This window comes from Manis javanica, chromosome 4 (genome assembly GCF_040802235.1).
Source record: "Manis javanica isolate MJ-LG chromosome 4, MJ_LKY, whole genome shotgun sequence".
Lineage (NCBI taxonomy): Eukaryota > Metazoa > Chordata > Mammalia > Pholidota > Manidae > Manis > Manis javanica.
The window spans coordinates 100,234,398-100,248,763 of NC_133159.1; the positions used below are offsets into that span (position 1 = coordinate 100,234,398).

Below are 14,366 nucleotides of genomic sequence, written 5' to 3' on the forward strand. Positions count from 1 at the left end.
ACAGCTTTACTTAACATTGTACTTCCTAGTCTGGCTCTTGAAGCAAGCAGACATTTGGCACTTTTAATTTTTGTGGGATAAGAAGACTTGGTTTTAGGTAACTTGTGGTTGAAGGCTGTCATGCGTATCATTCAGGTAGTTCATACAGGGATACCTGCTCACATCAGCCCCTAATAGCACTGATTTTACATGTGGAGGAAGTTTGGTACAAAATGGGGTAAAAAGGAGCAGATTTTCTAAACCATTGGACTACCTACCCCCTTAGATCTTGGGAATCATTATTTATAGGATATCACTAATATTCTCTTCTAAATTAAAAGAAGATAAAACTAGAAAAGTGTATCCCTTGCCCCTTCTTTAAAGATCACTTACCATATGAAAGTTGGTGACTTTCTTCTGGCTTAAAATAAGACATCTTTTTTCCTCTGAATAAATGTCTTCTATTTATTTACCATTTACTTGAATTCTAGAGATATTTGTAATTACTGAGATGTTTGATATATTAATATTTGTTAAGTCATTTCTTCAAGGAGTTATAGGGGAAATCTTTGAAGGAAGGAGGGATTATGTACAAGTAATGGCTCTACTCACCCTTTTTGTTTCAAGTCTATGACACTGAAGGAAGCCATCAAGTCTTCACTCATCATCCTCAAACAAGTAATGGAGGAGAAGCTGAATGCAACTAACATAGAGGTATTTTTCTGTTTTATTGTTTTTTTATTCAGATACCATAGTTCCCATTGCAGAAGATTGAACAGTTTGAGATAATCACATTTTTGTTTGCTTGGTTCTTAAGAAGTTATATATCCTTTGAATAAGCAACTTTAGTAAAGCGGTAATAGCAGAAGCCGGATTCAAAGTGTTTAAGAGTAAAAGAGAGGTGATGAAGTAGACAAAACAAGAGTATCCTGCTTTCCCAAGTAATTACTGTCAGCAGAAGGCAGCATTAAAGAAAAGAGTTTTTATCTTTTTTTTTCTTCTTTTTGTTATCATTAATGTACAAGTACATGAATAACATTATGGTTACTAGACTCCCCCTATTATCAAATCCCCACCACATACCCCATTACAGTCAGTGTCCATCAGCATAGTAAGATGCTATAGAATCATTACTTGTCTTCTGTGTGTTATACTGCCTTCCCTGTGTGCCCCCCCCCCACATTATATGTGCTAATCGTGATGCCCCTTTTTCCCCCTTATCCCTCCCTTCCCACCCATCCTCCCCAACCGCTTTCTCGTTGGTAACTGTTAGTCCATTCTTGGGTTCTATGAGTCTGCTGCTGTTTTGTTCTTCAGTTTTTGCTTTGTTCTTTTACTCCACACATGAGTGAAATTATTTGGTACTTGTCTTTCTCCATCTGGCTTATTTCACTGAGCATAATACCCTCTAGCTCCATCCATGTTGTTGCAAATGGTAGGATTTGTTTTCTTCTTATGGCTGAATAGTATTCCATTGTGTATATATACCACATCTTTAACCATTCTACTGATGGACACTTAGGTTGTTCCATTTCTTGCTATTGTAAATAGTGCTGCGATAAACATAGGGGTACATATGTCTTTTTCATACTGGGCTGCTGCATTCTTAGGGTAGATTCCTACGAGTGGAATTCCTGGTTCAAATGGTATTTCTATTTTAAGTTTTTTGAGGAACCTCCGTACTACCTTCCACAATGGTTGAATTATTTTACATTCCTACCAGCGGTGTAGAAGGGTTCCCCGGTCTCCACATCCTCACCAATATTATTTGTTGTTTCTCTTTTGGATGTTGGCCATCCTAACTGGTGTGAGGTGATACCTCATTGTGGTTTTAATTTGCATTTCTCTGATGATTAGCGATGTGGAGCATATTTTCATGTGCTTGTTGGCCATCTGAATTCTTTGGAGAAGTGTCTATTCAGTTGCTCTGCCCATTTTTTAATTGGCTTATTTGCTTTTTCTTTGTTGAGGTGCGTGAGCTCTTTATATAATTTGGATGTCAACCCCTTATCAGATGTGTCATTTATTAATATATTCTCCCATACTATAGGATGTCTTTTTGTTTACTGATGGTATCCTTTGCTGTACAGAAGCTTTTCAGCTTGGTATAGCCCCACTTGTTTATGTTTGCTTTTGTTTTGCTTGCCCAGGGAGATGTGTTCATGAAGAAGTTGCTCATGTTTATGTATAAGAGATTTTTGCCTATGTTTTTTCTAAGAGTTTTATGCTTTCATGACTTACATTCAGGTCTTTGATACATTTTGAGTTTACTTTTGTGTATGGTGTTAGACAATAATCAAGGTTCATTCTCTTACATGTAGCTGTCCAGTTTTGCCAACACCAGCTGTTGAAGAGGCTGTCATTTCCCCGTTGTATATGCATGGCTCCTTTATCATATATTAATTGACCATATATGCTTGGGTTTATATTTGGGCTCTCTAGTCTGTTCCATTGGTCTATCGGTCTGTTCTTGCGCCAGTAGCAAATTGTCTTGATTTCTGTGGCTTTGGAGTAGAACTTGAAGTCAGGGAGTGTAATTCCTCCCACTTTATTCTCTCTTCTCAGGATTGCTTTGGCTATTCAGGGTCTTTTGTGATTCCATATGAATTTTAGAATTATTTGCTTTAGTTCATTGAAGAATGCTGTTGATATTTTGATAGGGATTGCATTGAATCTTTAGATTGCTTTAGGCAGGATGGCCATTTTAACAATATTAATTTTTCCTATCTGTGAGCAAGGCATGTGTTTCCATTTATTGGTATCTTTAATTTCTCTCATGAGTGTCTTGTAGTTTTCAAAGTATAGATCTTTCACTTCCTTGGTTGGGTTTATTCCTGGTATTTTATTCTTTTTGATGTAGTTGTGAATGGAATTGTTATCTTCATTTCTCTTTCTGCTAGTTCATTGTTAGTATATAGGAATGCAACAGATTTCTGTGTATTAATTTTGTATCCTGCAACTTTGCAGAATTCAGATACTAGATCTAGTAGTTTGGAGTGGATTCTTTAGGATTTTTTCTTTTTCTTTTTTTTTCTTTTTTTTTTTTTTGTTATCATTAATATACAATTACATGAAGAACATTATGTTTACTAGGCTCCCCCTTTCACCAAGTCCCCCCCATGCACCCCATTACAGTCACTATGCATCAGTGTAGTAAGATGCTGTAGAATCACTACTTGTCTTCTCTGTATTGCACAGGCCTCCCCATGCCCTCCCCTTATTATACATGCTAATCATAATGCCCCCTTTCTTTTTCCCAGCCCTTATCCATCCCTTCCCACCCATCCTCCCCAGTCCCTTTCCCTTTGGTAACTGTTAGTCCATTCTTGACTTATGTGATTCTGCTGCTGTTTTGTTCTTTCAGTTTTCCTTTGTTCTTATACTCCACATATCAGTGAAATCATTTGGTACTTGTCTTTCTACACCTGGCTTATTTCAATGAGCATACTACCCTCTAGCTCCATCCATGTTGTTGCAAATGTTAGGATTTGTTTTCTTCTTATGGCTGAATAATATTCCATTGTGTATATGTACCACATCTTCTTTATCCATTCATCTACTGATGGACATTTAGGTTGCTTCCATTTCTTGGCTATTGTAAATAGTGCAGCAATAAACATAGGGGTGCATCTGTCATTTTCAAACTGCGCTGCTGCATTCTTGGGATAAATTCCTAGAAGTGGAATTCCTGGGTCAAATAGTATGTCTATTTTGAGCTTTTTGAGGAACGTCCATACTGCTTTCCACGATGGTTGAACTAATTTACATTCCCACCAGCAGTGTAGGAGGGTTCCCCTTTCTCCACAACCTTGCCAACATTTGTTGTTGCTTGTCTTTTGGATGGTGGCGATCCTTACTGGTGTGAGGTGATATCTCATTGTGGTTTGAATTAGCATTTCTCTGATGACTAGCGATGTGGAGCATCTTTTCATGTGTCTGTTGGCCATCTGAATTTCTTCTTCGGAGAAGTGTCTGTTCAGGTCCTCTGCCCATTTTTTTTTTCAATTTTATTTTGGTATCATTAATCTACAATTACATGAAGGACATTATGTTTACTAGGCTCCCCCCTTCACCAAGTCCCCCCCACATCCCCGTTCACAGTCACTGTCCATCAACATAGTAAGATGCTGTAAAATCACTACTTGTCTTCTCTGTTGCACAGCCCTCCCTATGCCCTCCCCCCCCCACTGTACCTGCTAATCGTAATGCCCCCTTTATTTTTTTCCCACCCTTATCCCTCCCTTCCCACCCGTCCTTCCCAGTCCCTTTCCCTTTGGTAACTATTAGTCCATTCTTTACTTCTGTGATTCTGCTGCTGTTTTGTTCCTTCAGTTTTCTTTTGTTCTTATACTCGACATATGAGTGAAATCTTTGGTATTTGTCTTTCTCCACCAGGCTTATTTCACTGAGCATCATAATACCCTCTAGCTCCATCCATGTTGTTGCGAATGATAGGATTTGTTTTTTTCTTATGGCTGAGTAATATTTCATTGTGTATATGTACCACATCTTCTTTATCCATTCATCTACTGATGGACATTTAGGTTGCTTCCATTTCTTGGCTATTGTAAATAGTGCAGCGATAAACATAGGGGTGCATCTGTCTTTTTAAACCTGGAGTGCTGCATTCTTGGGGTAAATTCCTAGAAGTGGAATTCCTGGGTCAAATGTTAAGTCTATTTTGAGGAACCTCCATACTGCTTTCCACAGTGGTTGAACTAATTTACATTCCCACCAGCAGTGTAGGAGGGTTCCCCTTTCTCCACAACCTTGCCAGCATTTATTGTTGTTTGTCTTCTGGATGGTAGCCATCCTTACTGGTGTGAGATGATATCTCATTGTGGTTTTAATTTGCATTTCTCTGATGATAAGTGATGTGGAGCATCTTTTCATGTGTCTGTTGGCCATCTGAATTTCTTCTTTAGAGAACTGTCTATTCAGCTCCTCTGCCCATTTTTTAAATGGATTATTTGCTTTTTGTTTGTTGAGGTGTGTGAGCTCTTTATATATTTTGAATGTCAACCCTTTATCGGATCTGTCATTTTCGAATATATTCTCCCATACTGTAGGATACCTTTTTATTCCATTGATGGTGTCCTTTGCTGTACAGAAGCTTTTCAGCTTGATATAGTCCCACTTGTTCATTTTTGCTTTTGTTTCCCTTGCCCGGGGAGATATGTTCATGAAGAAGTCGCTCATGTTTATGTCCAAGAGATTTTTGCCTATGTTTTTTTCTAAGAGTTTTATGGTTTCATGACTTACATTCAAGTCTTTGATCCATTTCGAATTTACTTTTGTGTATGGGGTTAGACAGTGATCCAGTTTCATTCTCTTACATGTTGCTGTGCACTTTTGCCAGCACCATCTGTTGAAGAGACTGTCATTTCCCCATTGTATGTTCATGGCTACTTTATCATATATTAATTGACCATATATGTTTGGGCTAATGTCTGGAGTCTCTATTCTGTTCCACTGGTCTGTGGCTCTGTTCTTGTGCCAGTACCAAATTGTCTTGATTACTGTGGCTTTGTAGTAGAGCTTGAAGTTGGGGAGCGAGATCTCTCCCACTTTATTCTTCCTTCTCAGGATTCCTTTGGCTATTCAGGTCTTTGGTGTTTCCATATGAATTTTTGAACTATTTTTTCCAGTTCGTTGAAAAATGTTGGTAATTTGATAGGGATTGCATCAAATCTGTATATTGCTTTGGCCAGGATGGCCATTTTGACGATATTAATTCTTCCTAGCCAAAAGCATGGGGTGAGTTTCCATTTGTTAGTGTCCTCTTTAATTTCTCTTTAGAGTGTCTTATAGTTTTCAGGGTATAGGTCTTTCACTTCCTTGGTTAGGTTTATTCCTAGGTATTTTATTCTTCTTGATGCTATTGTGAATGGAATTGTTTTCCTGATTTCTCTTTCTACTAGTTCATTGTTAGTGTATAGGAAAGCCACAGATTTCTGTGTGTTAATTTTGTATCCTGCAACTTTGCTGTATTCTGATATCAGTTCTAGTAGTATTGGAGTGGAGTCTTTAGGGTTTTTTTTGGTACAATATCATGTCATCTGCAAATAGTGACAGTTTAATTTCTTCTTTACCAGTTTGGATTCTTTGTATTTCTTTGTTTTGTCTAATTACCATGGCTAGGACCTCCAGTACTGTGTTGAATAACAGTGGGGAGAGTGGGCATCCCTTTCTTGTTCCTGATCTCAGAGGTAAAGTTTTCAGCTTCTTGCTGTTCAGTATGACGTTGGCTGTGGGCTGTGGGTTTATCATATATGGCCTTTATTATGTTGAGTTACTTGCCCTGTATACCCATTTTGTTGAGTTTTTATCATGAATGGATGTTGAATTTTATCTAATGCTTTTTCAGCATCTATGGAGATGATCATGTGGGTTTTGTCTTTCTTTTTGTTGATGTGGTGAATGATGTTGATGGATTTTCGAATGTTGTACCATCCTTGCATCCCTGGGATGAATCCCACTTGGTTGTGGTGTATGATCCTCTTGATGTATGTTTGAATTGGGTTTGCTAATGTTTTCTTGAGTATTTTTGCATCTACATTCATCAGGGATATTGGTCTGTAATTTTCTTTTTGGTGGGGTCTTTGCCTGGTTTTGGTATAAGGGTGTTGTTGGCTTCATAGAAAGAGTTTGGGAGTATTCCCTCCTCTTCTATTTTTTGGAAAACTTTAAGGAGAATGGGTATTATGTCTTCTCTGTATGTCTGATAAAATTCCTAGATAAATCCATCTGACACAGGGGTCTTGTTCCTGGATAGTTTTTTGATTACCACTTCAATTTCTTTGCTGGTAATTGGTTTGTTTCAATTTTGTGTTTCTTCCTTGGTCAGTCTTGGAAGGTTGTATTTTTCTAGGAAGTTGTCCATTTCTTCTAGGTTTTCCAGCTTGTTAGCATATAGGTTTTCACAGTATTCTCTAATAATTATTTGTATTTCTGTGCGGTCTGTCATGATTTTTCCTTTCTCGTTTCTGATTCTGTTGATGTGTGTTGATTCTCTTTTTCTCTTAATAAGTCTGGCTAGGGGCTTATCTATTTTGTTTATTTTCTCAAAGAACCAGCTCTTGGTTTCAGTGATTTTTTTTCTATTGTTTTATTCTTCTCAATTTTATTTATTTCTTCTCTGATCTTTATTATGTCCCTCCTTCTGCTCACTTTAGGGCTCAATTGTTCTTCTTTTTCCAGTTTTGACAATTGTGACGTTAGACTATTCATTTGGGATTGTTCTTCCTCCTTTAAATATGCCTGGATTGCTGTATACTTTCCTCTTAAGACTGCTTTCGCTGCATCCCACAGAAGTCGGGACTTTGTGTTGTTGTTGTCATTTGTTTCCATATATTGCTTGATCTCTATTTTAATTTGGTTGTTGATCCATTGACTATTTAGTTGCATGTTGTTAGGCCTCCATGTGTTTGTGAGCCTTTTTGCTTTCTTTGTACAATTTATTTCTCATTTTATACCTTTGTGGTCTGAAAAGTTGGTTGGTAGAATTTCAATGTTTTTGAATTTACTGAGGCTCTTTTTGTGGCCTAGTATGTGGTCTATTCTGGAAAATGTACCATGTGCACTTGAGAAGAATGTGTATCTGTTGCTTTTGGATGTAGAGTTCTGTAGATGTCTGTTAGTTCCATCTGTTCTAGTGTGTTGTTCAGTGCCTCTGTGTCCTTACTTATTTTCTGTCTGGTGGATCTATCCTTTGGATTGAGTGGTGTGTTGAAGTCTCCTAAAATGAATGCATTGCATTCTTTTTCCTCCTTTAGTTCTGTTAGTATTTGTTGCACATATGGTGGTGCTCCTGTGTTGGGTGCATAGATATTTATAATGGTTATATCCTCTTGTTGGACTGACCCCTTTATCATTATGTAATGTCCTTCTTTATCTCTTGTTACTTTCTTTGTTTTGAAGTCTATTTTGTCTGATGCTTGTAGTGCAACACCTGCTTTTTCTCCATGTTGTTTCCATAAAATATCTTTTTCCATCCCTTGACTTTTAGTCTGTGCGTGTCTTTGGGTTTGAGGTGAGTCTCTTGTAAGCAGCATATAGATGGGTCTTGCTTTTTTATCCATTCTGTTACTCTGTGTCTTTTGATTGGTGCATTCAGTCCATTTACATTTAGGGTGATTGTTGATAGACATGTACTTATTGCCATTGCAGGGTTTAGATTCATGGTTATCGAAGTTCCAAGTTTAGCTTCTTTAGTATCTTACTGTCTAACTTAACTCGCTTATTGAGTTATTATAAACACTGTCTGATGATTATTTCTCTCCCTTCTTATTCCTCCTCCTCCATTCTTTATATGTTAGGTGTTTTATTCTGTGCTCTTTTGTGCTTCCTTTAACTGCTTTTGTGGGTAGTTGATTTTATTTTTTGCCTTTAGTTAGTATTTGGTTGGTCTGCTTTCTTTGCTATGATTTTATTTTCTCTGGTGACATCTGTTTGGTGTTAGGAGTGCTCACATCTCGAGCAGTCCCTCTAAAATACCCTGTGTGGAGGTGGTTTGTGAGAGGCAAATTCCCTCAACTTTTGCTTGTCTGGGAATTGTTTAATCCCTCCTTCAAATTTAAATGATAATCGTGCTGGATACAGTATTCTTGGTTCAAGGCCCTTCTCTTTCATTGCATTAAATATATCATGCCATTCTCTTCTGGCCTCTAAGGTTTTTGTTGAGATATCTGATGATAGCCTGATGGGTTTTCCTTTGTAGGTGACCTTTTTCCTCTCTCTGGCTGCCTTTAAAACTCTGTCCTTGTCCTTGATCTTTGCCATTTTAATTATTATGTGTCTTGGTTTTGTCCTCCTTGGGTCCATTCTGTTGAGAGTTCTGTGTACTTTAGTGGTCTGAGCAATTATTTCCTCCCCTAGTTTGGGGAATTTGTCAGCAATTATTTCTTCAAAGACACTTTCTATCCCTTTTTCTCTCTCTTCTTCTTCTGGTATCCGTAAAATGCAGATATTGTTCCTTTTTGATTGGTCACACAGTTCTTTTTTTGTTTCATTCCTGGAGATCCTTTTATCTCTCTCTGTGTAAGCTTGTATGCGTTCCTGTTCTCTGGTTTCTATTCCATTAATGGCCTCTTGCATCCCATTAATTCTGCTTTTAAATCCTTCCAGAAATTGTTTTATTTCTGTAGTCTCCCTCCCTACTTTGTCTGTTAGGTGTTGTATTTTTCTCTGCAGTTCCATCAGCATGGTTATGATCTTTATTTTGAATTCTTTTTCAGGAAGACTGGTTTGGTCTATCTCTCCAAGCTCCTTCTCAGAGGTTGTCTCTGTGATTTTTGTCTGGATCAAATTCTTCTTCCTTTTCAGGGCCGTAGAGGTAGTTGTGGGGAGCTGGTGCATGTGTCGGCTGGGAGAACGTCCCTTACTAGTTTGTGGCCTTCCTCTCCTGGGAGAACAGCAACCCCTAGCGGCTTGTGCTGGGCAGCTGTGCACAGACAGGATCTCTGATTCTTGCCTGGCTGCTGTTAAAGAAGCTCTGCCCTGCTGCTGTGGGTGTGGCTGGCCTCAGGTTGCTGTGCTACTATGGCAGAGCAACACTGGAGGGGGAACGGTTGGGAGGCTGTTTATCGCCATGAGGGGCTTCCAAGCTGTGCTGGTGCCCTGGGGATTAGGGTGCCCGGAGTTCCCTGGGATTCCCAGCTGGTGGGCTGAGTGTGCAGGGGCGCTTCTGTTCAGCTGTTGGATCCCTGTCCCTTCACCACTTTCAAAGGGCACTCACTTTTCTTTTGTCCCAGGGGTGCCAGCTGCGGGGATCTGCTCGCAGATTTTACTGTTCCCTAGTAGTATCCAGCACCCCACACACTGTATGTTTATGCTTCCGGTTCGGATGGCTAGGGCTGGGTGTTTAGCACTCCTGGGCTTCCTCTCCCTCCCGCTCCGACTCCTCTTCTCCCGCCAGGAGCTGGGGTGAGGGGCACGAACCACGCCGCAGCTTGTATCTTACCCCCTTCGTGAGGCACTAGGTTCTGGCAGGTGTAGATGTAGTCTGGCTGTTGTCCTGTGTCTTCTGGTCTCTCTCTTAGGAATAGTTGTATTTGTTGTATTTTCAAAAATATATATGGTTTTGGGAGATGTCCACTGGTCTACTCACGCTGCCATCTTGGCTCCTCTAGGGTTTTTTTTATGTACAATATCATGTCATCTGCAAACAGGGACAGTTTGACTTCTTCCTTACCAGTCTGGATGCCTTTTTATTTCTTTGTGTTGTCTGATTGCTGTGGCTAGGACCTCCAGAGCTATGTTGAATAAAAGTGTGGAGACTGGGCATCCTTGTCTTGTTCCCAACCTTAAAGGAAAAACTTTCATCTTCTCGCTGTCAAGTATAAGGTTGGCTGTGGGTTTGTCACATATGGCCTTTATTATGTTGAGGCACTTGCCCCCTATACCCATTTTGTTGAGAATTTTTATCATGAATGGATGTTGAATTTTGTCGATGCTTTTTCAGCATCTATGTAGATGATCATGTGGTTTTTGTCCTTCTTTTTGTTGATGTGGTGGATGATGTTGATGGATTTTTGAATGTTGTACCATCCTTGCATCCCAGGATGAATCCCACTTGATCATGATGGATGATCTTTTTGATGTATTTTTGAATTCAGTTTGCTAATTATTGGTGAGTATTTTTGCATCTATGTTCATCAGGGATATTGGTCTGTAAGTTTCTTTTTTTGTGGTGTCTGCCTGGTTTTGGTATTGGAGTGATGTTGTCTCGTAGAATGAGTTTGGGAGTATTCTCTCCTCTTCTTTTTGGAAAACTTTAAGGAGAATGGGTATCATGTCTTCTCTAAATGTTGATAAAATTCAGCAGTGAAACCATCTGGTCCTGGAGTTTTGTTCTTATGGATTCAATTTCCTTGCTGGTAATTGGTCTATTTAGATTTTCTGTTTCTTCTAGGGTCAGCCTTGTAAGGTTGTATTTTTCTAGAAAGTTGTCCATTTCTTCTAGGTTATCCAGTTTTTTAGCATATAATTTTTCAGAGTATCTTTAATAATTCTTTTTATTTCTCTGGTGATGGTAGTGATTTTTCCTTTCTCATTACTGATTCTGTTTATATGTGTAGACTTTTTTTTTTTTTGATAAGTCTGGCTAGGGGGTTATCTATTTTATTTTCTCAAAGAACTAGCTCTTGCTTTCATTGATTCTTTCTAGTGTTTTATTCTTCTTGATTTTATTTATGCTCTGATCTTTATTATGTCCCTCCTATTGACTTTGGGCCTTATTTGTTCTTTTTCTAGTTTCATTAATTGTGAGTTTGGGATTGTTCTTCTTTCCTGAGGTAGTCCTGTATAGCAATATACTTCCCTCTTAGCATGGCCTTCTCTGTGTCCCATAGATTTTTGTGGTGTTGAATTATTGTTGTTATTTGTCTCTATATATTACTTGTTCTCTTTTTATTTGTTCATTGATCCATTGATTATTTAGGAGCATGTTATTAAGCCTCCATGTGTTTGTCAGCATTTTCATTTTCTTCGTGTACTTTATTGCTAGTTTCATAACTTTGTGATCTTAGAAGCTGGTTGGTACAATTTCAGTCTTTTTTAATTTACTGAGGCTTTTTTTGTGGCCTAGTATGTGATCTATTCTTGAAAATGTTCCATGTGCACTTGAGAAGAATGTGTATCCTGTTGGTTTTGGATGAAGTGTTCTGTAGATATCCATTAGGTCTATCTGTTGTAATACATTGTTCGGTGCCTCTGTCTCTTTACTTATTTTCTGTCTGGTTGATCTGTCCTTTGGATTGAGTGGTGTCTTGAAGTCTCCTAAAATGAGTACTAAATATAATACCCCTCAATCCCCTTCTTCCTCCCTCCCACACCCCTCCCCTTTGGTAATGACTAGTTCCTTCTTGGAGTCTCTGAGTCTGCTGCTATTTTGTTCCTTCAGTTTTGCTTCATTGTTATACTCCACAAATGAGGGAAATCATTTGGCACTTGTCTTTCTCTGCATGGCTTATTTCACTGAGCATAATGTCCTCCAGCTCCATCCATGTTGTTGCAAATGGTAGGATTTGTTTCTTTCTTATGGCCGAATAGTATTCCATTTTGTATATGTACCACATCTTTTTTATCCATTCATCTACTGAAGGACACTTTGGTGCTTCTAAATCTTGGCTATTGTAAAAAGTGCTGCAATAAACATACGGGTGCATATGTCTTCTTGAATCTGAGTTGTTTTCTTTGGGTAAATTCTTAGGCATGGAATTCCCTGGTCAAATGCTTTTTCTATTTTTGGCTTTTTGAGGAACCTCCATATTGCTTTCCACAATGGCTGAACTAGCTAGCTTACATTCCCACCAGCTGTGTAGGAGGGTTCCCCTTTCTCCGCTTCCTCGCCAGCATTTGTTGTTCTTAGTATTTTTGATGCTGCCCATCCTTAGTGGTGTGACATGATATCTCATTGTGGTTTTAATTTGCATTTCCCTGATGATTAGTGATGTGGAGCATATTTTCACTTGCTTGTTGGCCATCTGAATTTCTTCTTTGGAGAACTCTCTTCATATCCTCTGCCCATTTGTTAATTGGTTTATTTGCTTTTTGGGTATTGAGGCCTGTAAGTTCTTTATATAGTTTGGATGTTAACTCCTTGTTGGATATGTTATTTATGAATATATTCTCCCATACTGTAGGATGCCTTTTTGTTCTGTTGATGGTGACCTTTGCTGTACAGAAACTTTTTAGTTCAATGTAGTCCCATGAGTTCATTTTTGCTTTTGTTTCCCTTGCTCGAGGAGATGCATTCAGGAAGAAGTTGCTCATGCTTATTATATTCAGGAAATGTTTGCCTGTGTTGTCTTCTGAGAGGTTTATGGTTTCATGACTTACATTCAGGTCTTTGATACATTTCGAGTTTAGTTTTGTGTATGGGGTTAGACAGTAATCCAGTTTCATTCTCCTGCATGTAGCTGTCCAGTTTTGCTAACACCAGCTGTTGAGGAGGCTGTCATTTCCCCATTGTATGTCCATGGCTCTTTTATCATATATTGATTGACCATATATGGTTGGGTTTATATCAGCGCTCTCTAGTTTGTTCCATTGGTCCATTCCCCCTTTAATTCTGTTAGTATTTGTTTCACCTATGTAGGTGATCCTATGTTGGATGCATAGATATTTAGTAGTAATTATATCCTCTTGTTGGACTGGCCCCTTTATCATTATGTAATGTCCTTCTTTTTCTCTTGTTACTTTCTTTGTTTTGAAGTCTAATTTGTCTGATACAAGTACTGCAACTCCTGCTTTTTTCTCCCTATTAGTTGCATGAAATATCATTTTCCATTCCTTTACTTTCAGTCTGTGTATGTCTTTGAGTTTGAAGTGAGTCTCTTGTAGGCAGCATATAGACTATGTCTTTTGATTGGTGCATTCAGACCGTTTACATTTAGGGTGATTATCGATAGGTATGTACTTACTGCCGTTGCAGGCTTTAGATTTGTAGTTACCAAAGCTTCAAGGGTAATTCCCTTACTATCTAACAGTCTAATTTACTCACTTAATATGCTATTATAAACACAACCTAAAGGTTCTTTTTTTTCCTCCTTTTTCTTCCTTCTCCATTCTTTATATGTTAGGTATCATATTCTGTACTTGGTTACAAAGGTAGTTGGAGGTAGTTGATTTGATTTTGCATCTGCTTAGTAATTAATCGTTCTACTTTGCAGTGGTTTTATTTTCCCTGGTGACATCTATTTAGCTTTAGGAATACTTATATCTATAGCAGTCCCTCCTAAATGCACTGTAGAGGTGGTTTGTAGGAGGTAAATTCTCTCAGCATTTCCTTACCTGAAAACTGTTTAATCCCTCCTTCAAATTTAAATGATAACCTTGCTGGGTAGAGTACTCTTGGTTCAGGCCTTTCTGCTTCATTGCATTAAATATATCATGCCACTCCCTTCTGGCCTGTAAGGTTTCTGTTGAGAAATCTGATGATAGCCTGATGGGTTTTCCTTTGTATGTGATCTTTTTTCTCTCTAGCTACTTTTAAGATTCTGTCTGTATCCTTGGTCTTTGCCATTTTAATTATTATATGTCTTGATGTTGTCTTCCTTGGGTCCCTTGTGTTGGGAGATCTGTGCATCTCCATGGCTTGAGAAACTTCCCCAGATTGGGGAAGTTTTCATCAGTTACCTCCTCAATAACAGTTTCTATCCCTTTTTCTCTCTCTTCTTCTTCTGGTACCCCTATAATGTGGTTATTGTCCTGTTTGGATTGGTCACACAGTTCTCAATATTCTTTCATTCTTAGAGATCCTTTTTTCTCTCTGTGCCTCAGCTTCTTTGTATTGCTCTTCTCTAATGTCTATTCCATTTACCATCTCTTCTACTCCATCTAATCTGCTTTTAAATCCCTCCATTGTATGTTTCATTTCAGATATT

General features: G+C 38.5%; 1 protein-coding gene across 1 annotated transcript in view; it reads left to right on the forward strand.

Annotated features, from left to right (window-relative positions):
- Positions 1-14,366, forward strand: part of PSMA5 (proteasome 20S subunit alpha 5) — a 44,113-nt gene that overhangs the window by 24,087 nt on the left and 5,660 nt on the right. Inside the window, exon 8 of the mRNA XM_073234454.1 lies at positions 607-693. Coding sequence (XP_073090555.1) covers positions 607-693 — 87 coding nt within the window. The remainder of the gene's footprint in view (positions 1-606; positions 694-14,366) is intronic.